The 26,655-nt window shown below is 44.5% G+C and overlaps 1 protein-coding gene across 1 annotated transcript in view; it reads right to left on the bottom strand.

Annotated features, from left to right (window-relative positions):
* STK11 (serine/threonine kinase 11) overlaps window positions 1-26,655 on the bottom strand; it is a 1,536,697-nt gene that overhangs the window by 1,079,825 nt on the left and 430,217 nt on the right. The window contains exon 3 of the mRNA XM_044054803.1: window positions 599-731. Within this exon, the coding sequence (XP_043910738.1) occupies window positions 599-731 (133 nt within the window). The remainder of the gene's footprint in view (window positions 1-598; window positions 732-26,655) is intronic.

The following is a 26,655-nucleotide window of genomic DNA, read 5'->3' on the forward strand; positions in this document are numbered from 1 at the left end:
ATTCCCCAACGGGGTACTTAGCCAACTTTGATTCGGTCTGAAACTCTGACTTCAGAAACTTTCAGAACGCCAACTTGCACTCGCAAAAACTGCTTCTGCATCGGACCATGCGGCAAAAAAGACTGAGGATATGACGTCGGTCATGCGCATTAGTACCCTGACGTACTGACGTCAGTCTAATGCGCCGTGACCGACGTCAGCCATATACTTTGGTATTCGGGCCGACTGGACAGCGCACTACCCAATAGTTAGGACTGCAGCAATGTGGAATGAAGAACATCAGATAAGGGTTGTCAACCAACCCAATTATTAACAATCCCTAACGGGAAACAAAACTGGCTATCTGAGCAAACAGGTAATGTGAAAAAATAGTGAGGGGTGTAAATTTGAAGAGGTGGACACCCCAAAGGTGACAAGGGTATTAAGGGAACATGAGTGATATACATTCTAAAAAAAGTCAAAGCAAAGTGCAAGTTATGAAATGAAAAAAAACTCAAAACAGATATCACTGTTAACTGGGCAAACCCACTATGTCCTCTCCTTTCAAAGGTATCTAATTTTAGCGTTTATAGTGTAAAAAGTAGCAACATGCACACACCTCAGCTACTCCCAAGTCGGATATCTTCAGTGTGCCTTCAGTTGTTAAGAGCAAGTTCCCTGGCTTAATATCTTTGTGTACTATTCCTTGGCTGTGCAAATATTCTAAGCCATCTATGAGCTGGCAAAAGTACCTGGAAAAGAGAAGCAAAAAATCAATTCACATAACCAGACATTTATGTTCAAAACAGCGGGCTCCAACATTTCAAACATGACACATAAATGAGTACTCAAAATACTAGATGCAAGTCAAGATGACTCTACAGTAGGAAAAGTATAGTTGTGCAAGAACTTACCGTAACAGTAGATGTTCGAATTCTATACTGCTGCAGTAGCCTTTGGCTGTTTGGGTAGTTTCCTACCTAGAAAGCAACAACCAGCCTGTTTCAAAAGCTTTGGCTCCCTCCCACATCTCTCTTTTGGCCGCTGACGGGCCAGCACCAATCAGATGAATATCAGCCAGAAGGAAGGGACTTCAGTACATTCTTGCCCATAGAAGAGAAGCAACTAATTGTGAATCTCTGATCAGATATAAACACAAAATCATTTTATATCTCCAAAAAACAATTATGAATAGGCAACCAAAAAGGGGATAGCAGATGGGTGCAGCTACTGTACTAGTGTAGAATTCAAATATCTACTCACATGGTTAAGTTTTTACACAAATGTACTATGGTCCATCATTCCCACTACCTACAGCAGCATTTAGCAATTTGGGTTGATTATCAAAGTTTTTCAACTGGGGAGGAGGAAGGATAAGTGCCTGGGACTACCTGAAGAATGGTCCTTGCAAAGTTAAAGCTCTGGAACTAGAAAACAAATCCAGATTGCAATGCTTTGTTAATGTATGCACAGAGAACCAAGTAGCTATCTCTAGAATGGAGCTAGAGTCCAACCCGTATACCATCGGAGAGGATAATGATCTCAAAGTGTGTTCTTTCATACTGCCTGGAACTGATTTACCATGGTGAGAATAACAAAAAGCAATAGCAAAGGACAGCCATCTCAAAATAGTTTGTTTCAAGTCCGGTTATCCTTTCCTAGTCCCATCATAACAAATAAAAAGCTGATCATTTTTTCCTAAAGAACTTGGTTCAAGACAGTACTCGAGCTGTCTATGTCTAGAGTATGTAGAATTTTTTCTCCCGGTTTTGTATTTTTGGGTAAAGCACTGGACGATTAATGGCGTGATTTAAAGTAAAATCTCAGACTGCTTGGGACATAAAAGATGGATTTGTTCTAGAAGTAACCCTATCCGTGTAGAATACCAGCTAGGGTTCACCCATCATGAGAGCTTGCAACTTGGACACTATTCTTACAGATATCAGAGCAATAAGTGCAAATGTTTTCCAAGTAATCAGTCATTAATTTGTAAAATGAACGGGTACAAATGGAGACATGGTTATTTTTTTTCCAGCACAAAGCTGAAGTTCCAAGAAGGAGCCACATTCCCTCTAGGTAACCTCATATGTAAAACCCCTTTCAAGAATTGTTTAACAAGAAACAAAGAGGACAGAAGAGGAGTCATCGACAGACATGTTAAAATGGCTGCAAGATACACCTTGATAAAGGAATAAGATAGGTCAGAACTTAGTAACTCACACAAATATTTGAGAACCACTGGGGCGTCATCCCTAGTGGTTACTGACTATCCAACAAACTAGAAAATCTTTTCTATGTGCAGATATAGGATTTCCTTTTAGCTGGTTTTCTTGCCTCCTTTAGTACCTAATGCCACTCCTAATGAAGAGTTGACTAAAAGGTAGCAGAATGAGATCATCCAGGCAATCCGTTATGACAGTTTGAGACTGGGGATGTATCAAACATCCCTGATCTTGTGCGAGAAGATCCAGTCTGTGAAGACGACTGTAGAAATTGCCCCTGTTCAATTCCATAAGAAGGGAGAAAGTACAGTTGTGTAAAATCTTACCATAACAGTACGTGTCCTTCTCTTCACTGTTGCAGCATTCCTTAAAATAGGGATCCCCTGCCACGGGTGGCCCTATGTCCAGCCAGTATACCAATACTTTAAGGTTGCCAAGGGTATGCCATACATCACACATATGCTACCCGTGCACGGAGTAGGGCATAAAGGTGACATCCAGATGTACCATCCTCAGAACTGAGAACCCAGTCCAAGGATCAGAGATGTAACAAGCACACCCAGAAGAAAAACTAACCAGGGGGAGAAGAGAGGGAGTGAATACTGTACCACTGAAGAGGAGGACATCTACTGTCTAAGACTTTACACAACTGTATCATGTCCTTCCATTTCACTGTTGCAGTATTCCTTACAATAGGGAGAGCACAAAAAGTTCAGGAAGAAGAGTGGGAGGAAGAAGAACCAGGAGAGTCTTATAGGAACCCATGAAGAATGGGCTTAACAAAACCAGCGCTAGCCCTGGATATTACATTCAACTTATAATGCTTGGTAAAAGCATGCACAGAAGTCCAGGTAGCTGCCTCAAGAACAGAATTAGTATCTAAATCCTTGAAAAAAAACACTAGAAGAAGCTCTAGCAGAATGAGCCTTAACAGAAGGAAGGCTATTGCCATGAAAACAACAACAAAATGAAATGGCTTTAGATATCTAACAAGAAATAGTTTGCTTGGAAACAGCCAATCCTAAAGATCCAGGATGAAAGGAAACAAAAAGCTGATCAGATTTGCATAAAGCTTTGGTCTTATCCAAATAAAACCTGAGCTGTCTATCCACATCCAAAGTGTGCAAAACCTTCTCACTAGCACATTGTGGAGAAGTGAAAAAAGGTGGGCAAATGAATAGACCGATTAAGAGTCAACTCATTCACCACCCTGGGCATAAAAGGATTAATACAAAGGTACACCCTGTCCTCCTGGAAAAATAAAAAAGAAGGAACAGCATAAGGGCATGAAGCTCAGACTTCTGTCAGTCTGTCCGAAGTCAGGGCCAACAGAAGAATAGTCTTCCAAGAACAATGCTGCAAGGAAGCTAATGATACAAACGCAAAAGGGACATGGGTCAATTTCTCCAAAACAACATTAAGGTCCCAGCAAGGAGGGACAGACTTCCTGGGAGGTCTAATATGAAGGGCACCTTTAAGAAACTGTTTTGCCTTATATCTAGAGTTTAAAGGGGGGTGCTAAAGGCAGACAAGCAGAAAAAGCTGACAAGTGGGCCTTAACAGAAGAATATGCCAATCCAGCATTGAGCAGTTCACACAGATTAGAGAGAACCAAAGGAACATCCACAGAAAGTGGATCTAAGTTCCGAGAAAAGACACCAAACAGAAAACCTCTTCCCTTTGGATAAGTAGGATTTCCTAGTAGCGAGTTTCCTGGCCTCCTCTAGGCACCGAAGCATGTCCTCAGAAAAAAATTTGTCTATAAGAAATCAAAATCCTGTCACTCACATTGTCAGCTGAAGAGTGGACAGATGGGGATGGATGAGATATCCCTTGTCTTCTGTGAGTAGGTCCACCCTGCGAGGCAATTTGTTATGACTGCCCTTGGCTAAATGCAGAAGAGGGAACCAATGCTGTCTGGGCCAAAAGGAAGTCACCAGCAAGACTTTGGGAGAATCCTGCTTTATCTTCAACAGGACTTCTGAAATGAGACAAAGGGGAGGGAAGGTGTAAAGAAACATCCCCTTCGAGGAAAAAGAGAGGGCGTCTGCCATACAGATCAGAGGATATGGGTCTCTGGCACAAAAGACAGGAAGTTGTCTGTTCAGGGAGAGGTAAATACATCAACCTGAGGAGTACCCCACTGGTGGAGAATGCCCAGAAACACATCTCAGTGAAACATCTACTCATTGGATTGTGATATGGACCTGCTCAGAGAGTCTGCCAGTGTTCTGACATGAGGGAATGTAAACTGCCTGTAGCGTCACTTGATACTGGATAGCTAGCTCCCATACTTAGTGCTAATCTACAAGGGAGATAAGATCCCATCTCCCCTTGCTTGTTGACATACCACATCAATTCAGTATTGTTGCAAAGTACCTTGAAGGACCCTGAAGTGGAAAGAGGATGAAATGATTGAACAGCCAATAGAAGAGCTCTCATCTCTTTGACATTAATGTGGTCTTTCTTTTTTTGAATCAACAAGAGGCCCTGCACTTTTAGAGAGCAAAGGAAGCCTCCCATCCCACATCTGAAGAATCTGTGAACAACTCCTAAACAGGAGAAAGGTTGAGGAAGCCCTGGATGGAGAGAGAGCTGCTGAATCCACTACTGAAATTCCAGCTTAAGGCATGGAAGATGAGGTACTAGGAAAGCCAGAGGATGAGACTGCAGAAGTCAAACTGACTTTAGAAACCAGTGAAGATTTCTCATGTGAAGTTTGGCTAGAAGGAGCATAGGAATGGTGGGGGCCATGAAACCCACAGCTCTCAAATTCCCTGGCTGTGACTGAGGTCAGAGGAAGAAGGGACTGAAAAAAGGCAATGAGAGTCAGAGCTTGGGAAGAGGCAGGGATGCCAGCATTGGAACAGTCTGGATCCTGCAGCCCAGAAAAATGTGGTCCTGTGAAGGAGTCAAGAAGGACTTTTGGAAATTTATAGAGAACCCCAGGCTTTGCAGGACATAAATGGCAAAGTGAAGATGCTGCAGTAGAATCTCTGGAGGACAGGCCTGAAAAAAGCAGGTCATCTAAGAAGGGAAAGATCTGTAATCCACTTAGCCTGCAAAAAGCGATTACAGGAGCAATGCATTTGGTGAATAACCTTGGGGCAGTAGAGAGGCCAAAGGGCAAAGCAGAGAACTGAAAATGCCAGGAAGCAACAGATAAATGTAAAAACTTACTAAAAGGGGATGAATAGGGATATGAAGATAAGCATCCTTGAGGTCTACAGAAACTAATAAAGCCTGAGGAAGTAGCAGAGGAAACAAAGTCTGAAAAGACAACATCCGAAAGGAAGTGGCCTTCAAAAAGGTGCTTAGGTGAGAGAGATCCAGAATGGATCTCCAAGTGCCCTCTTTCCTGGGGACCAAGTAAATTTTGGAATAAAGCTCGTTCCACCTTTGAGAAACTGGAACTTCCTGAATAGCTCCCTGTGTCAAGAGACCCTAAAGCACCTCTGGAAGAAAGGCCAACTGTTCCTGAGGGGGCTAATGAATGCCCATGAAAGGTGGAAGAGATTTCCAGACCATGCAGTACCCTTGGTGAATGATGGAAAGAACCCAGTAATCTTGAGAATCTTTAATCAAACAGGAAGAGACAGGGAAAGACAAACAAAGAGGAACGTGGCTGAGAAAAACAGGATAGTCAGACAGCACCTGGTTTGTCAGGAAAAGGAGATTTTTGAGCTAAAGGAGTCTGGGTTGCTTCAGCAGGAGGAGCTCACCCTTCTAAACTTTGGAAGGGGAGGGGGCAAAGGCCAGCTTATTAGGGTAATTCTTTTGGAATTTAGGTACAGGAAAAACAAAAATATGTTTTAGATCCTGCAAGGCCTTCTCGTTTTCCAGGAGTCACTTGAACAATTCTGCAGCAGCACCAAAAAGATGCTTGTTATCCAGAGCAGCATCCACCAACTTAGCTTTAATACCATAAGTCAAAGGTTGAAGGCAAACCCAAGAATATCTCCTCAGCACAGAACAAAAAGCAGCAGCCCTAGAAGAAGCATTTGCTGCATATCTGCATTTAATAGAATGGCGAGCCACCTGGTACGAAGTCCCTAATAAGGAGAAAACAGAAGTCTTCCCCTCAGAGTCAGGAAAGGCAAACAATCTGACAGGCCTGAGATAGAACAGCCAAAATATACCTTGTCATATGGGTCTCATAATTTACAGCCCTATAAGAAAAGGTAGCTGAGGTACACATCTTAAACAGTCTTTCCATAGTTCTGCTGTCTTTATCCAAAGGAAGCAACTTTGTAGAAGACAGTAACTTTGAAGGCTTGTCAGATGCCACAGACACAACAGAAGGGTCAGCAGAGGGGCACTTATAAAATGAGCTCGCAATCATCAGGCACCTTATAAAACCTATCAGGCTTTTTGGGAGCAAGGGGCTGAGAATCAGGAGCCTGAGATGAAGTAGAAAAGGCATCCAACAAAGCAGCCAGAACAGGACGAACAGTAGAAGGCCAAGGAGATTCTGTCTGTAGAAGCTCATAATATTTCTTATGAACCTCAGACACCTGGGCACAATCCCATTTGAAAAATTCCATCATTCTCGAAATTACGTCCCCAAGGAAATCTCCTCAAAAGGAAAGTCAGGACTAGTAGACTCCTCTTCCTCAGAGCCACAGTCTAAAAAAGAAGGAATCTGGGAAGAACAGGCAAAGGATTCATCATCAGAATCTTCCTCCTCAAGTATTTTAAGTGGAGTAGAAGACAAAGGGGAAGCTGGGACAGAAACCCCTTGATGAAGCTTCAAAGGCATAAAGACATTAAACAAACCTCGAGTGAAATTCTGCCAGTCACTCTGATGGTCCTTACAAGCAAAAGAAACAGGTTTGTTTCTTCTTTATAGGGACATCAGCCTTGTAAAACTTAGAAGGCTCATACCCCGAACAACACTCTATAATGGTAGTAGGTACCACCTCCCTAACCATAATCTGAAAACACCCCCAGGCCCTTTGCTAATAATCATCAGTGGTACCCCCCGACCATCTGAAACAGATGTCTGTAAGTTCTCCAGGGACATGCATGAAGCCAGATCCATGCCAGCCTACGAAGTGGTCATGGCAGAGGAATCCAACAAAGGAGCCAGGAGATCTTTTGGGATTTCACTAAGCTTGACAGAGACATCTAGCAGAGGCTGCAGAGCCAAAAAATCAGAACTAGCTTTCTTGGCCTTCTTCAAGGGCAGCTGACCCTCGGACCAGGAAATTCCTTCCATGGCATCTTTTGTCAAAAGCTTAAGACGCGGGTTTTCCAAGTATATGGCCAAAGAGGAAAGCAGACTCTGCAGAGTCTCCGGATGAAAGCCTGGAAAACAGAACAGGATGTATGGTCAATGGAAACACCTAGACAAAAACACTGCACATGATTATCTTTATGGGGAATCTGAGTTCCACACTGGTATTTACCTTTCTGGATGACATGAATCACACAAGCAACAATAACAAAAGAAAAAGACAAGATCAAAACCCCAATGGGGCACATCTGAAAACAGCTTGGTGAACCAGCAAATGAAGTGAGCGTTCAGACCAACAATTGTAGATGGCATTTGGACTGGTGGCAAAGAAGTTCTAAGGATGGTTCATCCGTACATAACCTTTATGCTTTACGCCGTGCACAGGGAGCATACATGTGATGTACGGCTGACACTTAGCTACCTAAATGCTTTGGCATATTGGCTAAATGTCAGGCTGCCCTTGGCAGGGGATCCCTATTGTAAGGAATACTACAACGGTGAAATGGAAGGACATCCACTGTTGCCTGGGCCTGAAGATAATTAAAATAAAGAACTTCAGAGAGTCCCTCTGAATCTTTACATTGTTAATCAGTGGAAAAGCATCTGTTCCCTTGATCTACCTGAAAGAAATCCCAGAAATGAATCTGGTTAGGTGTCTGCTTTGAAACAAAGCAAACATATCTACTCTAGGTGCTCCCCACAAATGGAATGATACCAGGAAGACCCAATAGTCCTGCTCAGCTTGTCTGCCACTACGTATAACTTTGACAGGAAGTAAGATGCTTGGAGGATCAAAAAATGCTGAAGAGCTAACTCCCAAACTATCATGTGCAGCCAGAGGGAACAGAGGGAAAGACCACATCACTGCGGTGTTCTCTGTAATCACGTGAAAGTCTCCAAGATCCCAGATAAAAAAAAAAAAAAAATAGAAGTTATGTCCTTACCATAACGTTCCATGTGGAGTGTTCATCTCGCCTTTGTTCTTACACATGGGTTCGGAGCCGATCCTCGGCTCCGTGCCGGCCTCTTGCAAGCTCTGCATCGAGAAGAAGCTCGAGACAATCTAATACCCACAATCCCCCTCTGCCTTTACCTCAGATCTAGTTTGCAAGCAAACCAATCTCCAGAGAGAGCACATTCATGCTTACATCACATATGTCCAGAAATAAGAATTTATACATAACTATATATATATATAGTAAGACAAATAGACATATATATATATATATATATATATATATATATATATATATATGTCAACTATGTACACAATATTTGTAGAAGCAGCAGCAGGATGATCCTGGCCAGGCATCAAAGAACGTTCTTCTTAGGGCGGGAGGGTGGGAATGTAAGAACAAAGGCGAGATGAACACTCCACATGGAACGTTATGGTAAGGACATAACTTCTATATGTGATAGTGTTCAATCTCGCCGTTTGTTCTTACACATGGGTAGCGTCCCTAGCTCCTTGTTCCTGAGGAACTCACGGAAGGACGTTCTTGAGCACAGTGGAACCAAAGGTTGCCCTGTCTCTAGAAGCCTTGTCTACCTTATAATGAGAAATGAATGTATGTGGCTTAGATCAAGTAGCAGCCGCACAAATAGCGTCCAGTGGTATGCGGGCTGCATGAGCCAAAGATGTAGACACTGACCTTGTGGAATGTCCTTTGGGTTTGTGCAAAAGAGTTTGATTTGAAGAATCGTAGACATAGATTATACAATCCGTTAACCACTTAGAAAGAGTTCTTTTGGTAACTGCTAGTCCTTTCCTGCTATCAGCAAAAGCCACAAAGAGTTGATCAGTTTTTCTGTGATCTTTTGTTCTATCCAAGTAAAATCTTAGTTGTCTGTGAACATCTAATTTATGCAACATGTACTCCATTTTGTTGGAGTGATTTTTGAAGAAAGTGGGTAATTCAATGGACTGATTAATATTGTTAATAGAACACACTTTAGGGAGGAAAGATGAATTGGTTCGAAGAGAAACTCTGTCAGAGTGAAAGATCAAATAAGGGTGCTTGATGGAGAGAGCCTGAAGTTCAGACACTCGCCTAGCGGAAGTAATGGCTACCAAAAAAAAAGTCTTCCAGGACAAAAATTTTAATGGGCAAGAAGAGGCAGGTTCAAAGGGGGGCAACATTAATTTAGATAACAACAAGTTTAGACTCCAAGGTGACGTAGGAGATCTGACTGGTGGTCTAATATGGAAAACTCCTTTTAGAAAGGCTTTACAAAGTCTGTGAGCCATAACAGGAGCTCCACATTCTTCCACATGGAAATTTGAAATGGCTGCCAATTGAACTCTTAGTGTAGCAGGAGAAGCACCCTGATGGAATAAGTCCGTTAAAAACTCTAATATTTTATTCAAGGGAGCTGTAAAAGGATCCACTTGGTGTGTATTTGCCCAGAATACAAATCGCTTCCATTTACTAGAATATGTTTTAGTAGTGGAAGCTTTATGAGAAGCCATCAATATATCCTGAACTGCTGGCGACAAAAGATCAGACCTGGCTAAGTTGGGAATTGGAGCAGCCAAGCTGCTAGATGGAGGGACAGGAGCGCGGGATGGGGAGCCCCTGACGAGTGAGTCAATAGATCTGGCTCTGGGTCCAGAATCCAGGGTCCCCGAATGCAGTGAGTCTTCAGGAAGGGAAACCAAATTTGACGAGGCCAGAATGGGGCAATGAGGATTATTGTCCTGTGTAGGTTTCTGGCTTTCTGGAGAAACTTTGGTATCAGAGGAAATGGAGGAAATGCGTACAGGAGTCCCGGGGGCCAATCGTGAACCAGTGCGTCCCTGGGGACTTCCCCTGGAGGGGGTAATAGAGCAAAGTAGCTCCTGCATTTGGCGTTTATTGGAGACGCAAACAGGTCGCAGGAAGGCTGGCCCCACGTGCGAAAAATCCTTTTCGCTACTGACTGTTTTAGGGACCACTCATGCGGTAGCAGAATTGCTCTGCTCAGCCTGTCGGCTATGACGTTGGATGACCCCGGGATGTGCGTTGCTATTAGAAAGCGACCCGTGGACTCCGCCCACTGCCAGATTCTCATGGCCTCTCTGCATAGCTGATAGGATTTGGTTCCCCCTTGCTTGTTTATGTACCAGACTACAGACATGTTGTCCGTCTGAACTGCAATAGTTCCCAGAGGAAGAAGGGGAGCAAAGTGTTGCAACGCTAGAAACACTGCCCTCAACTCTAGAACATTGATGTGCAGATTGTACTCCAAATTGGTCCATTCGCCTTGGACTGTCTGTCCCTGAAAGATGCCCCCCCACCCTATCAGGGAAGCGTCCGTGGTCACCGTAACTGTGGGCGTGGGTAGCACAAACGGTCTCCCCTTGGAAAGGTTGCAAGTTTGAAGCCACCAGTTTAGATCTGTTTTGCATGTCTTCGTTATAAGAATCTCGTGTGTTAGAGGTAGTTGTTGAAACGACCATTGTGCAAACAGTAGCCATTGTAGGACTCTCATGTGCAGCCTTCCCAAGGGTATTGCAATAAGGGAGGCCGACATGAGTCCCAACACCTTCAGTACCAGTTTTGCAGGAGATTTCCTTGACAAGAGTAGAAGACGTATATGAGTCTGAAGTGATAGTATCCTTTCTGGGGGAAGTCTTAGAATTAACTGACGTGTGTTTAATTCTGCTCCTATGAACAAGATATTTTGTGATGGCTGAAGTAAGGAAAGTTTACGGAAATCCCTAGGTGAACACACAGTTGAAGAGTAAAGTCTCTGGCCTGTAATAGTTGACGCTGGGTGGTGGCAGAAAGGAGCCAGTCGTCCAGATACGGAAACACCTGGAATCCTTGGCGTCTCAAGTGAGACGCTACCACTGCCATGCATTTGGTGAAGACCCTGGGGGCTGAGGTCAGACCAAAGGGCAGGGCTCGAAATTGAAAATGACTGGCCCCCAGCCGGAAGCGCAAATGATCTCTGGATGCCCTGGCCATTTTGATGTGGTAGTATGCATCTTCTAGATCTATTGAGCACATCCAGTTGTCCTTCTGTAAGAATGGAAAGATCGATTGAAGCGTGACCATTCGGAACTTTTCTTTCCTGACGAAGGTATTGAGGTAGCTTAGGTCCAGAATGGGCCTCCAGTCCCCTGTTTTCTTTGGAACTAAAAAGAACCTTGAGTAAGTCCCGAATCCTTGCTGGTCCGCTGGGACTGGTTGGATGACTCTCTTTTCTAGCAGCTTTGAAATTTCTATAGCTGCTGCCTCTCGCAGATGGGGCGGTACATCTGGGAGTCTTTTCTTTGGGATGGGATGAGATAGAAAGGGTATGTTGTAACCCCTGGTAACCACGCTTTTTACCCACTTGTCTGTAGTTATATTTTGCCAGGCCTGAGGGTATAAAGCTAAGCGAACCCCGACTGCCTCCAGAGCAGGACAGTCGGGCCTCCTCTCAGGAGTGCTGGAAAGGTTTACCAGGGAGTGTCTCCCTGTCACCTTGATGTTGCGGACCCCCTCTGCTGCCAGGGCGGCGTCTTCCACCTCTACCCCCTCCTCTGCCTCTAGAGGGGGCATCTCCCTGTGTGCCTGGGAAAGATCCTTGGGGTTTTCGAAACCACATTTTTCCACCACGTTGCCCTTTGGGGTACGGTCTGGTTGGGGTGGAAAAACGGACTCCGACAGCAGACAGAGTCTTTCCCTCCTGTTCACACCGGGTAAGGGTCTCCTTTACTTTGGGGCCAAAGAGAGTGGCACCGTCAAATGGGGCATTTGTAAAGGAAGACTTGAAGGCTTCCAAGGAACATAAGCGCATCCAGGATTGTCTGCGAAGAGCAATCGCTGAAGCTGCTGCCCTACTCGAACCTTCGCGCGAGGATATCAGCCTCATGGACGAGTTAACAATAGATGTAAGGGTATTAAGCTGCTGTCACTTTCTCTGAGACAGCTGCATCTGTAGTACCCTGGAGGGTATCTCCCAACTCTTTGACTAGATCCCTCTGTAGACGTGTAAAATGGGTCAAATAGTTCAGGGATCGCATGGAAAAAGCCGCTGAACTAAAAATGCGCTTCCCGTATCTATCCATCGTCCTAGAATCTTTATTAGGAGGATGGACAGATGAAGAAGACTCCAACATCTCCTTTTTCGTGGCTGCTGCCACCACCATAGCGTCCACTGGAACTCCTTTTGTTAAGTAGGACTTGTCCTGAGGTGCCGTGATGTATTTATTGGGTTTCCTTGGGACTGGTTCCACTGTGTCAGGAGCCTCCCACGCCCTTGAGCAATTAGTTCCATTAGTTCGTCAAGGGCGGAGTGACCCAGGAGGAAGAAGGGCGAGCACCAAATGCCTTCAGCAAAACTGACTCATCCTCAGAAGGGGGAAGGGACTGCCAGTCACCTCTCTGTTTCAGGATTTCCAATATGTCCGAAAAAGAGACATCTTCTGAAGGTGACTTAGGGGACCCTTCTGACTCATCTAAGTCAGTATCAGATGTCAAGGATTCTTGTGGAGAATCCAAGTGTCTCCTCTTACACAATCTTTTCCTAGGGACTTCTTCGTGGGGAGCATCCGAAGAAGCCTCGGAGGAAGAGGGGGCACCCTCCAGGGGTGGCTGAGACACTGGCGCCCGACGCTTGGATGTGGCCGTGGGTGCAGAGGAGGATAACGGCCCTTTATGGGGAGGAGAGGTTGCTTCCACTGATGTGGTTGTCTGGGTAGACAACACCTTCCTCATCAGGTCGAACGCCCCCGGGTCCCGCATCGAAGAATCTCCCAGTTCCGAGGAAATGGGAAGAATCCCCGACACAGGCACCGAAGGCATCGACCCCGAGGATGGAGCCGAATCAATCCGCGCCGAGGCCCCGAGGGGGAGAGTCGGAACCGAAACGTCGGTTCGACTCTCGGCCCCGGAACCAAGGACAGACCGTCGGCTCCGAGACTCCGGTATCGGGTCCCCCGGAGTCGAGGTGAGAGGAACAGACCGAGAAAAGGACGGTTCTGGACCCGAGGGCTCCACAATCAGTAGATCAGCCTCTTCCGGCTCCAAAGACTGAACCGGTCTCGGAGGAGGAATGGATGGAGACATCGGGAGGCCTTCAAGTTTCGACACCAACTGGGTGGAAACCGAAATAAGTTTGGACAGGGCCGAATGCTCCAATAACTTCTGCACCACGCGATCCACATCGATATCAGAGAGTTTGGAGGAAGAACGGGTCGAAGGAACCGAAGACGGAGCCGACCTCAATAAGGTCGAAGGAGGAGCTCCATCACCGGTTCCAAGACTCGAGGCTCAGGAACCGATACCAGTTGAACACTCGGCCCCGAAGTCTGTGGAACCGGTGATCTAACCTTTGCTGAAGAGCTCGGAGCCGATGACTTGGGCTCCGACGTCTTCGATTCCTTAGAGGACTTTGATGCCTGGTCAGAAGCATCCAGAGCCTCCTGAAAAGAAGGTTTCAATAAACCTCTGTCCATTAGTTTCCTGCGCCTATCTGTCATGACCCTCCCACTAAAAGAGTGACAGATGGAACAGTCCTCTTGCAAGTGGAGAGGGCCAAGGCAGTAGACGCAGGAACTATGGTTGTCAGTCACTGACATTTTCTGGCCACACTGACAACGCTTAAAACCTGACTTTACCTTATCAGACATTATAGAAGTAAAAGACAAGTCCAGTAATGCAGTCAAATCCGAGAAAAATTTGTCAAATCCGAGAAAAAATTGTCAAATCCGGTATAAAAGTCAAATCCTATTAAATTTAAGAAGGGTTGTAGGCCCCGAAAAATTCTAACCGATAAAACAGTTTAACGGTACCGAGAATTTATCCAGTCAACAACACAATCACACAGTATATCAGAGAAATATCAAATAGTAATAAGAAATCCAATAAAATATAACAAATAAAGTTATATCTTAGCTTTAGACGCTCGAGCTAGCTCCCAACGATGCGAACGCAGCAGCGGCAAACTAGATCTGAGGTAAAGGCAGAGGGGGATTGTGGGTATTAGATTGTCTCGAGCTTCTTCTCGATGCAGAGCTTGCAAGAGGCCGGCACGGAGCCGAGGATCGGCTCCGAACCCATGTGTAAGAACAAACGGCGAGATTGAACACTATCACATAAAAGATATTAAAAGTATGAATCCCAACTATTATCCCTTTAACACTGATGTGTCTTTGATCGCACCTTTCTACTACACTCATTGAAACTGCTCACAAAACAACCTCTTTTAAGGATTAATTGGTACACATTGTGTAGAGATACAAGGAAGAAAAGAGGGACCTGAATTGAGAATTATGTGCAGTCTTCACTCATGCAGTTCCTTCTTCATAAAGCTGAACACTGCAATCTAAAATTCAAGAGGATAATGACGTTGGGTCCTCATAAATGCTAGAAACGCACACCTGAATGACAGAGTCAAAGAGGGGTTTTGCATACGTATCTGAATCCCCATATTGGTGAGGAAGGAGGCAATCCTTGAAGCCTGACTTTCAGGAGAAGACACTGAAGATAAGTTGTCTAGAAAGAAAATATGAGAATGCCTGAAAGTCCACCAAGGGCTACTCAAGGAGCTAGGCTTTATGTGAATACTCTTACAGCTGTGAATAACCCAAATGGTAACAAACAGAACTGCCAGTGTGATTTAGACATGCACAATCTGAGAAAGAAAAGATCTACAGCTGGTCTCCAGCGAAGTTCTTTCTTTGGAATTATGTGGCCTAATGGCACTGAATCTATTTGTAGGGTTAAGCTTAAGACCAAGATCCTGTATCTGACACAGAGTAAAAGACACTATGGTAGGAAGGAAGGGCAGGGGAGGTGGGGAAGAACGCAGGTAAAATCATTCTAAATGTGAAGAGTGTGGAAGGCAGCTAGAGCTTCTGAAGCAGGCGGTCATCGATTCCAAGGTAGAACAAAATAAACACAAATAGCCAAAGGCTACTGCAGCTGTGGGAATGGTGAACACTGTCTGAAATTTCCTCATTTTATAATCCCTCTCCTGGTACAAAATTCCTACATTTCCCAACTTCTGTGCTTGACAGTGCATGCTATGTGCTACATGGTTTCCCTATAGCTGCTTAGTGATCAGCTGATCAGGTTCCAATCGTGCAAATAACTGTTTGCAATGACTTTTTATAATGCATTAGAAGGAAAGACTTTGGCACAGTGGTACTAGCGTTTGTGTCAAGCTCCTAAGAGCCAAACTTGCCAGCCCCCACAAAGTTAAGCAACCATATTTTAAAATTGCATGAAGGGGTTAGGGGGAATTTCTACTGTTAAATATTTATTTCCGTGTGTGTAGGTGAGTTGTAAAGGAAATGTGCTTTCAGTTAATTGTGATGAAATGTTTTGACAAATATAATTGTGTTTTGACCCTCCAGTTCTGACTCCCCCACAAATACACATGATGAAACTAAGTAAGCACACTTGTAAGGGATGTTGTAAAGTAATCGAGTCACAGCATCATACAATACTAGACTAATAACCTTAAAGGGCCTTTTTAAGCCTAGCCATTTTTTCCATAAATATTAGAAAGATATAGCTCCCTTATGTTTTATTTGGGGGGGGGGGGGTATATAAATTTGAGCATGAGAGATTGAGCATTTACAAACCTTCCTCTCTCTAATAGAGACACAAGTGCCAGACGTAGGGTAAATAAAAGGCCATGGTCTTACCATAACTTGGCATCTGTGTTGTCTTCCTTTCATTCCTCCTCACAATGTGATCTCGGATCCAGCTCAGCCACATTCTACAGACTTGGATCCATCTCTCAAGCTCCTCCCTCTTACCTAAAATGCACTACATCCACAAAAGCACCTCAGATCAAGTTTGCCGATTCCATACATCCAACACCCATACAGCAAAGGAACGTCAGATGAGGCTCAGACATGAGACATACGAATCCCTTTATACTCCAGGATCCTCTAGAGCAAAAGAAGCAGGGAGATGGATAGGTGGGAGGGAAAGTGAGGTGGAATGAAGGAAGACAACACAGATGCCAAGTTATGGTATGACATAACCTTTTCATCTATTGTCTTCTTCATTCTTCCTCACGATAGGGTCAGAGCCCTCAGATACGTAAATCACAGGTGGCCCTCAAGGAAGGATATGCTGGAGCACCATCGAACCAAAGGAAGCTCTGTTCCTGGAAATGACATCCAACTTGTAGACTCTGTTAGACCATGTCACTGCCATGCAAATATCATCAAGGGAAGTGATAGAATAAAAGGCAGACGAAGTAGCCATTACTCTTGTGGAATGTGCTCTGGGATGTCTAGGTAATTCCAGTCCATTGAGTGAGTAAATTAATTAAATACACCCAGATATCCATTTTGCCAAAGTAATTTTGGACAGAGCCTGTCCCAATCTATTAGATGAAAAGGCTACAAAGAGTTGGTCAGACTTCCTGTGTTGTTTGGTCCTGTGCAGACAAAAACAGAGTGGTCTATGAATGTCTAGAAGGTGAAGAAAGTACAGTTTTGTACCTACCATAAATGTAGATGTTCAAGTGCTAATACAGCTGCAGTAATCACAGATGGGTTCTCTGCCGTCAGGCGGTCCCTCGGTCGGCAGAATTCCAAAGTCTTGGTACGGCGTCGGTTGTCGTCACTTTCTCTTCTGACGTCAGTGAGGCCAGAGTATATAAGACACAGCCAACGCCATGTTCTTCAGTCTTTCTTACCCCAGATGTCAGGTGCCCCCAGAAGGAAGGCAATACACAAATTATGCTTATATGTATATACAAGCAATGCAATATAATCCAAAATCAGTGGTTGCAAGCAAATAAACCATAGAAGGATAACACAGTCAGGTTGTATGAAGAGGTTGTTAAGCCCCATGCCTTTACCAAGTGGGGAAGGAGGGAGGGAAACCTGTACTGCAGCTGTATTAGCACTCGAACATCTACATTTATGGTAGGTACAAAACTGTACTATGTTCATCGTGCATACAGCTGCAGTAATCACAGATGGGTAGAGTCCCAAAGCTACGCACAGGGTGGTAGGTACTAGGAGGAACTGGGTTGAGCCAGAATGCCCTGCAAAACAGCAGTGGCAAAGCCTGCTCTTGTTCTGGAATATAAAGGCAGGTGGTAGTGTTTTGTGAAGGTATGTACAGAACTCCAAGTGGCTGCCTCCAAAATATCTTTGGTAGGAACTCCTCTGAGGAAGGCTGTAGAAGTAGCTGTGGCCTTGGTGGAGTGTGATCTGATACCTATAGGAACAGATTTCCCATGATAGGAATAACAAAACCGTATGCAGTGGCCTATCCACTTTGAAATAGTCTGCTTGGAAACTGGCTTCCCTTGAGCCCCTACAGCATAGGACACAAAGAGTTGTTCTGATTTCCTGAAGGACTTTTTTCTGTCCAAATAGTAACGTAGCTGCCTATGGATGTCTAAAGAATGTAGCAGCCTTTCCCCTTTATTTTGAGGATTGGGGTAAAAGGTAGGAAGGTGTATGGCTTGATTTAAAGCTACCCTGGATACCACTTTAGGCATAAATGATGGGTTGGTACGAAGGGAAACCCTGTCCTGATGGAAAATGAGAAAGGGCTGCACCCACCATGAGGGCCTGTAGTTCCGAAACTCTACGAGCTGAAGTGATAGCCAGAAGGAAGGCAGTTTTCCAGGACAAATATTGCAAATCTGTTGAGGCAGCTGGTTCAAAAGGAGGCAATGTTAATTTTTCTAGTATGTAATTAAGATCCCAGGCTGGTATTGGTTGTTTCCTTGGTGGTCTTATATTCTTAGCCCCTCTGAGGAACTGTCGTAAGAGTGGGTGAGAAAAGAAAGGAGGATCCGTGTTGAATTCTGCAGAAATGGCTGAGGCATGGATTTTTATGGAAGAAAATGAAAGTCCACTGTTCAGCAGCTCAGCTAGATACTGTAATACATGAGGCAAGTTCAGTTTTCTAGGGTCCTGGCCTTTTTTCTCATTCCAAGAACAAAACCGCTTCCATTTTGCGGAGTAAGCTTTTCTAGTAGATGGCCTTCTGGCCTCCAAAATGACATCCTGCACCTCCTTGGAGAGTAGGGTCTGTTGTGGTGTTAAGGAATTTTCCATGCAGCGAGATTGAGTGTTTTTAGCTGACTGTGAAGAGTTTTGTAGCTGTGCTGAGTCAGCAGAAGAGGCATTAGAGGCAGGGACCAGGGAGGAGTATGTGTTAGGCTCCTCAGCAGTGGGTACCAGTGTTGCCTTGGCCAATCTGGAGCAATCAGTATCATCTTCTGTCTGTCTGCTCCTGCTTTCAAAAGCACCTTGGGCAGAAGAGGCAGAGGTGGGAATGCGTAAACTGTCCATGCTGTCCAACTGAATGAAAGGGCGTCCACTCTCCAGGCCTTTGGATGAAAGGTCCTCGAACAAAACTTTTCCAATTGATGATTCCTGTGGGAGGCAAAAAGATCTATGTCTGGCCTCCCCCACACTTGGATTATTTCTGTAAACACCTGAGGATGTAACTTCCATTCGTGTGGATCTGTCATATTTCTGCTTAAATTGTCTGCCAGCGTGTTTTCCAATCCTGGCAGGTACTGTGCTTGAAGTTCGATTTGCCATTCCAGAGCCAAGTTCCAAAGAGTCATGGCTAGTCTGCACAAGGGGTATGAATGTGTTCCTCCTTGTTTGTTTATGTACCACATTACTGTGGTGTTGTCTGTTCTTATCAGTAATTGTCCTGGATGCAGGAAGTCCTTATATGCTGTAATTGCATTTATTACTGCTAGCATTTCTTTTTGATTGATGTGAAGGTGCTTTTCCTTTTGGGACCATTTGCCCTGGATGCACCTGTCCGTCATGTGCGCCCCCCAGGCGTAATCTGAGGCGTCTGTTGTGATAACTTGCAGAATGGGAGGCCTGTGTTTGCTTGACATGCTTGGGCCCACCATAGAAATTCCTTTTGCAAACATGGGATTATTGGTATTATTGTTTCCAAACTGTGACTGTGTTGAGACCATAGGTTTTTTAGGTACCACTGAAGTTTCCTCATATGCAGCTTTGCACATGGGATTAAAAGAATGCAAGATGCCATGAATCCCAGAGCCTGCAGGATTTTCCTTGCAGTAAGCCTGGTACATTTTGCTAGTATTTTGAAGTACTGAGATAGTTGCCCCTGTTTTTCTGGCGTAAGGTAGGCCCATCTGGGTGTTTGTGTCCAAGTTGGCACCCAGGAAAGTTATTTTGAGATGGTGTTAGCCTTGATTTCTCTTTGTTGATTGTGTATCCCAGAGAATGCAGTAACCGTGTCACATATGCCAGATGTTCCAGAAGTATGTGCTTGCTGTCCGCTTGGATCAGGCAGTCGTCCAAATAAGGGTAAATTTGTATCCCTTGAAGTCTGCAGTAGGCAATCACTGATGCCAGGCACTTTGTGAATACTCTGGGCGCAATAGATAAGCCAAAGGGCAATGCAGAGAATTGATAGTGGATTGAACCTGCAAGAAATCTGAGGTATCTTCTGCAGCTTTGTCTGATTGGGACATGCAGGTATGCCTCCTTGAGGTCCAATGTTACCAGCCAAAACTCCTTGCCCAGCATGGGAAGAAGTTGCTGTAATGTGAGCATCTTGAATTTTGGTACAAGTAGAAATGTGTTTAGGAAGGATAAGTCCAAAATGGGTCTCCAGTCGGTTCCTTTCCTTGGTACCAGAAAAAGTCTTGAATAAAAACCTTGACCTTGTTCGTGAGTAGGTACCTCTTGAATAGCTGTCATGCTTATGAGCTTTGAAATTTGTAGTTGTGCCTCTGCCCTTTGATTCTGTGGCAGGTTTGGCATGCCTCTCATTTTTGGAAGAGTGTGAAATTGAAATTTGTAGCCTCTGTTTATAATGTCCAGGATCTATTTGTCTGTTGTGACAATATGCCAATTGCCTGCAAATAATGCTAGCTTTCCTCCCAAAGGTGCTGCCAGCTGAGACATGCTTGGCATGGAAATGAGGGAGTCATTGGGTTTGCTTCCTGTATTGCTGTGCACTGTCCTCGCCACCTCTTGGTGCTGGAGTTTGCCATTGTCGGCCTCTATATGATCCTTGTGATTGCCCTCTGCCCCTTGTGCGCCTGTATCTACCTCTTTGGGGCTTGTCAGTGGCTGGAAAGGACCAGTTTTTTGAAGGCCAATTTCTGCTAAAACGTGGTGGTTGGACCTGTAAAAGGCTTTGACAGTTTGCATAGATTTGGCTTTTTCTTCCATTTTCCGTAGTATCTCCTCAGCATTAGTACCAAACAGCACATCCTTTTGTAAAGGAGCATCTAGAAGTTTAGCTTTCACATGATCAGGCAAGTTTTGTTCTCTAAGCCAGGCATGTCTGCGAATGACTGATCCTGTAGCAGCCGCTCTACTTGAGGCCTCTAGGGCATCATAACCACATTGTAAAGTGTGTTTACCCACTTGCTCTGCACTATGCATCATATCCTGTAACTCCTTCAAATCTGGTTGTTCAGGTTGAGACATTTTATTCCTTAATTGTGATAACAGGAACTGTTGATATTTAAGCATATGAAACTGACAATTTAAGGCCCTCATGGCTAGGGTGGCCGAGGTATATACCTTTTTTCCCCACCTTTCTAAAGATCTTGACTCTCTTTCTGCAGGAAATGGATTCTTGGCAGTGGAGGCCTTCAATCCCTTGGGGCCTTGTGAAATTGTTTCAGGGTCAGCATTATGGCTTTTGAAGAGAAATTGGTGAGAGTTAGGTACTCTGTAGTACCTATCAGGTTTGACTGGTGCAGGAGGCAGAGAATCTGGGTTAAGGCAAGCCTCCGAATAAACATCATCAAGTATGTCCAAAACAGGGGGTATTGCCAGAGGTCTGTGTTGAGGTAACAAAAGAAATTCCCTAAGTCTTTTCTTGGAATCTGTAAAGTCTTGGCCTTCTCAATGGAAGTGTTCCCTCAAGGTGTGCAAGGTTTCCCCAAAGGAAAAATCCTCAGGAGGGGATACAGAAGGGATGGACTGCTCTGCATCCGAATCCTCAAAAGGGGAATAAGAGTGTTCCTCTACATCAGAATGTTCTGATAAAATGGATCCCTGATCAGAAGAGAGAGAATCTTCCTCCACTCTGGGTCTCTTGTCTGGAGGGGGTTGAGAACCTCCGATAAGAGTAATTAAATCCTCAGCCATTTTAAGCATCTGTTTTTTAGGCATGGGACCTGGAGATGGGCCCTGTGCAACAGGCCTCTTGGGATGCCTGGCTGCTTTGGATTTAGTAAAGGCCTTAATAGAAAAAGAAGATGAGGGTCTAAAGACACCATGGGTGGAGGTGGACCTGTCCACATTAGTAGGCTCAACATTAGCAAAGGCTTCAGTGGTTGTAGTCTGGGAAAGGGCCGAGGTCCCAGCGGTCTCGGGTACAGAGGACACTGCCAAAGGAGTGTCTTCGGTAGTCAGGGACTGCAAAGGCGTCTTGCTGAGAACCGGACCACGTGTAGCTTGTTTTGGCGTGTCAGTCCTTGTCCTTGCGTTTTTTGGACAAAACGGTAGTCGGAGTGTCCGACGACATTTTTTAATAAAAAGCTTTACCAAAATAGTGTTGGGCGAACTCCGCCCAATGCTTAATAGTGCGTTTATTGAAGGTAGCGCAAAAGCGACAGCCCGAGACGTCGTGGTCTGGGCCTAAACAAGGTATGCAGAGGGAATGGAAATCCTTATGCGGTATTTGCTTCCCACAAGAAATAAAATTATTAACTTTTTCTGACATCGGTCTGAGGCAAGAAAAGTTTCCCCAATGGGGTACTTAGCTTTAATGAAGACTTCGGTTTCCAAAATTTCCGTAATTCAGGAGCTGGCCGACCGCCACTTGCGAACTGCTTCTGCTTCGGGCACCGCGCGGCAAAAGAGACTGAAGAACATGGCGTCGGCTGTGTCTTATATACTCTGGCCTCACTGACGTTAGAAGAGAAAGCGACGACAACCGACGCCAGACCAAGACTTTGGAATTCGGCCGACCGAGGGACCGCCTGACTGTGATTCATCTGTGATTACTGCAGCTGTATGCACGATGAACATCATACTCCCCTTTAACTGGATATAACAGTCAAAATGCCAATGGAGAACTGCCCAAAAAAACAGAGGGAGCAAGGAAACAAAAAACGTATGTTTTTACCGCTTTAATTCCTTTATTTACTGGAACTTCTTCAGAACACAAACATTAAAACAAATGTCAGTGTTTAAATGTCTCAATAAGATAGCCAAAAAGTCTCTCAACCAATCAAACGAATAAATAAAATAATCCAATTGGCTAAAGCTTGTCCAATCATGAATAAGCATATACCAACCTATCTCTTCTTCTACAAAGAAGTCTTATCCTTTAGAAGAAATTCCTGCCAATAAAAGTTAAACAAAACTTCTTACTGATCAATATAAAAACATTTCCTATAGGAACACACCGTTCCCATATAAATATTATATAACTAAAAATGATGAAAAAAGGACAGAACAATGAATAAGTATTAAAAATAGTTTAGGAAGTCCCATAAATGTTCTTAAATCTAAGTAAATATTGAATGTTTGTGACCTCATTAAGTCCGGGAAAGCGATCAGCCATTTTAATTCTCATACTTGGAACATTTTATTACATCCTGTGATAAAGCCTATTTGATTAACTGCCTCCAGGATGAGAAAGTGGAACTTTCTAAACCTCACACACTTCGAAACTATGTTTGGCTAAAGCGTTAATAACATCACCCTTCTTAACTGCCTTACAATGTTCTCGGACTCTACATCTTAATTTTCGATAACTTTTACCAACATAAAATTCAGCACAATTGTTGCATATTGCAAGATATACAAAATTCTCATTTTGACAAATATATCCAAATGTTCAAAAGTAATACTAATACAGTTACTAATAAACTGCAATGCCAACAATGACCGCAGGAATAAATTCCAGCATTCCCATTCATAACAACATAATCTTTACCAAAATTATGTTCTAATAACTTTAAATTAGCTGTCTTTTTACAAGTGAATTGGGGCCGTTCACCAATAATTTTAACTAAATCATAATTCCCCTCATACTATTATATATTGACCAGTAAAGTTTTGGTTAACTTTTACTGGTAGGAATTACTTCTAAAGAAGAAGACTTATTTGCACATTGAGAGAGAGAGGTTGGTATATGCTTATTTATGACTGGACAATCTTTAGCCAATTGGATTATTTTATTTATCCGTTTGATTGGTTGAGAGACTTTTCGGCAATCTTACTGAGACATTTAAATACTAACATTTGTTTTAATGTTTCTTTTCTGAAGATGGTCCAGTAAAGGAACAAAAGCGCTAAAAGCAAACATTGTTTTTTGCTTCTTTGCTCCATCGTTTTTTTGGACAGTTTTTCTGCATTCTTGATGAGTGAGACAAGAGGTCATGATCTGGCTCCAGTATCCAAGGGGGATATTTCAGATGAGAGCAGAGGAAGGGGAACCACACCTGTTGTGGACAGAACGGGGAAATGAGGATGACAGAGCTCTTCAACTTGCTTGCCTTCTGAAGAAACTTTGGGATGAGCAGAAGGGTGGGTAAGCATATAGGAGGACCCAGTAGCCAATCATGGACTAGTGCATCCCTCAGAGACTCCTCCGGAGGAGGAATCAGCACAAAGAACGTGCTGCATTTGTTGAGGGGAGAGGCAGACAGGTCACAGCATGACTGACCCCAGTGACCGAAGATCATGTTTGCCACTGCTGAGGGGCCACTCGTGTAGGACCAAGAGTGATCTGCCGAGTCTGCCAGACTGTTGTTCTTCCCTGGGAAATGTGTTGTCTTCAGACAGTCTTCTAGTTGCATCTCCCACACCCTCGTGGCATCCTTGCACAAGGGGTAAGAATGGGTTCTTCCTCGTTTGTTGATGTCACAGACAACAGACATGTTGTCGGTGTGAACTGCAACAGTCCCCAAGGGGACAGCATCCTAAAAGGTTTGCAATGTTAGGAGAACTGTTCTCATCTTCTAGGACACTGATACGCAATCTGGTCTCGATAGCGGACCATGTGTCTTGGATCATCTTCCCATTGTAATGGCCCCTCACCTGAACTGGGAAATGTCCATGGTCATGGTTGCTATGGGGGGGTGGGGGGGTTGCTGAAGAAGGGGTTGCCTAGGAGGAAAATGTCTGACTGGATCCACCAGCTGAAGTGATGCCTGCAAATTGGAGTCAATTTGATGGGAAGGGACAGCGGATGAAAGATGACTTACCATTGTGCTACCAATGTCCACTGGAGAACCGCATGCAGAATCTGGCTAAGGGAACTAAGAGGATAGCAGCTAACATGGATCCTAGGGCTTGTAAGACCATTCGTGTCAGAGTAGCCTGTTGGAATAACCGGTCCCAGACCTGATGCTTCAGTGTTGTTATGCAGTGTAGGGGGAGAGAAGCTATTTGTTCCCTCGTGTTCCAATTGTGTCCCTATAAATTTCAGGTTCTACACAGGAGCCAGGTTGGACTTGTTCAGATTTATGGTGATTCCCAGAGACTGTGATAATTTGAGCAAGTAATCCCTGCTTTGGATTATCTGATGCCTCATAGAAGCAGTAAGGAGCCAATCGTCTAAGTATGTAAACACCTGGAATCCTTTGAGTCTCAAGTGAGCTGCTAACACTACCATGCATTTTGTAACTATCCTGGAGGCTGTGATGAGCCAAAGGGCAGTGCTCTGAACTGAAAATGATTAGCTCCCAGCCAGAAGAGCAGATATCTCCTGGAGCACCTCTCTATTTTGACATGATAGCATGAGTCCTGGAGATCTAGCAAGCACATCCAGTCGTCCTTGTGCAACAATGACCAAATGGACTGAACCGTAACCATTCAGAACCTCAACTTCCTTACATAACCATTTAAGTTGTTTAGATCCAGAACGGGTCTTGGGTCCCCTGTCTTTTTCGGCACCAAAAAGAAATGGGAGTAGGTTCTGAATCCTCTTTGCGAGCCTGGGTATTCTTGGATGACACTTTTTTGCTGCAGTTCAATTTCTTTTGCTGCCTGCTCCCCCTGACAGGGTGACATGTCAGGTAGGTTCTTGGTGTTTGGGGGAAGAAGAGAAAAGGGAATATATTAGCCTCTGGATATTATGCTTAGCACCCAGCGGTTTTGAATCGAATGGATGCAGGCTTGTCAGTGCAAAGCTAGTTGTCCTGAGACTGCCTCCAGAGACTGAGAGTTGGGCAGCACTTCAGGAGAGCTGACAGGGCATGTCAGAAGGAGTTTCCATAAAGCCTTGGTTTTGCAGGCCTCCTCTGCCACTAAGGTGGTATCTATCATCAAACCCTCCTCCTCTGCCTCTACAGTAGGGCTCCCTGCTAAGGTCCTGGAAAGATCCTTGGGATTTATGAAATCACGTTTTCTTTCCTCCACATAGGTTCTTGGAGAAGGACCTCTGGGGCATAGAAAATTTGATTTCTACAGCAGAAAGGGTCCTCCCTGCTCTTTTCACTGCAGATGAGAGTAGCATGAACCAATGGCCCAAACAGCAAGGAGCCATCATAATGAGCATTCACAAAGAACTCCTTAAAGGCCGTCACAAATTCTCATTGCCTCATCCAGGCATGCATTCTTAGGGAAAGTCCTGAACCAGCTGCATCTGAGGTACAATCTGTGGTATGAGATCATCCTCATCGATGAGTTGGCGATGGAAGAGAGATGGTCAGCTTGGAAGAAATTTATTCCTCCACAGGCATGGACTCTCAGAGTTCATTGATCAAATCTCTCTGATGCAGGGCAAAATGGACCAGGTAGTTCAACAACCTCAGAGCAAAGATGGCCAAGGCGTAAATGTGCTTCCCAATCCTGTCCAATGCTATAGACTCCTTGTTTGGCAGATGGACATTGGCAGTTTCTTCTGCCAACTCTTTCTTACTGGCTGCTGCCACCTGCCAACTCTTTCTTACTGGCTGCTGCCACCCACCAAAATGACATCAAGTATGGGACCCTTGCTCCAATGTTTCCTATCTGCTGGGGATACCATGAACCTATTGAGTCGCTTGGGTATGGGCTGGATGGTGTCTGGTTCCTTCCATGCCCTGCAGGATACCAAAGACCAGGGAATCCACCGACGGTTCACCCAGGACGTAGATGGGCCTGTCCCAAATGCTTCCAATAGAACTAACACCTCAGAAGGAGGAGGTTGGGCAGACCATCCACCTTTTTGTTTCAAGATCTCTAGGATGCCTCTGAAGGAGACGTCCTCAGGTGGGGATCATGGGAATCCTTCCCCCTCATTGAAGTCAGTGTCCTCGGTTAAGGACTCCAATGAGGAGTCAATGTGCCTCTTTTTGCATGTCTTC

The sequence above is a fragment of the Protopterus annectens genome, chromosome 13.part0, assembly GCF_019279795.1.
Source record: "Protopterus annectens isolate FY-2018-M chromosome 13.part0, PAN1.0, whole genome shotgun sequence".
Lineage (NCBI taxonomy): Eukaryota > Metazoa > Chordata > Ceratodontiformes > Protopteridae > Protopterus > Protopterus annectens.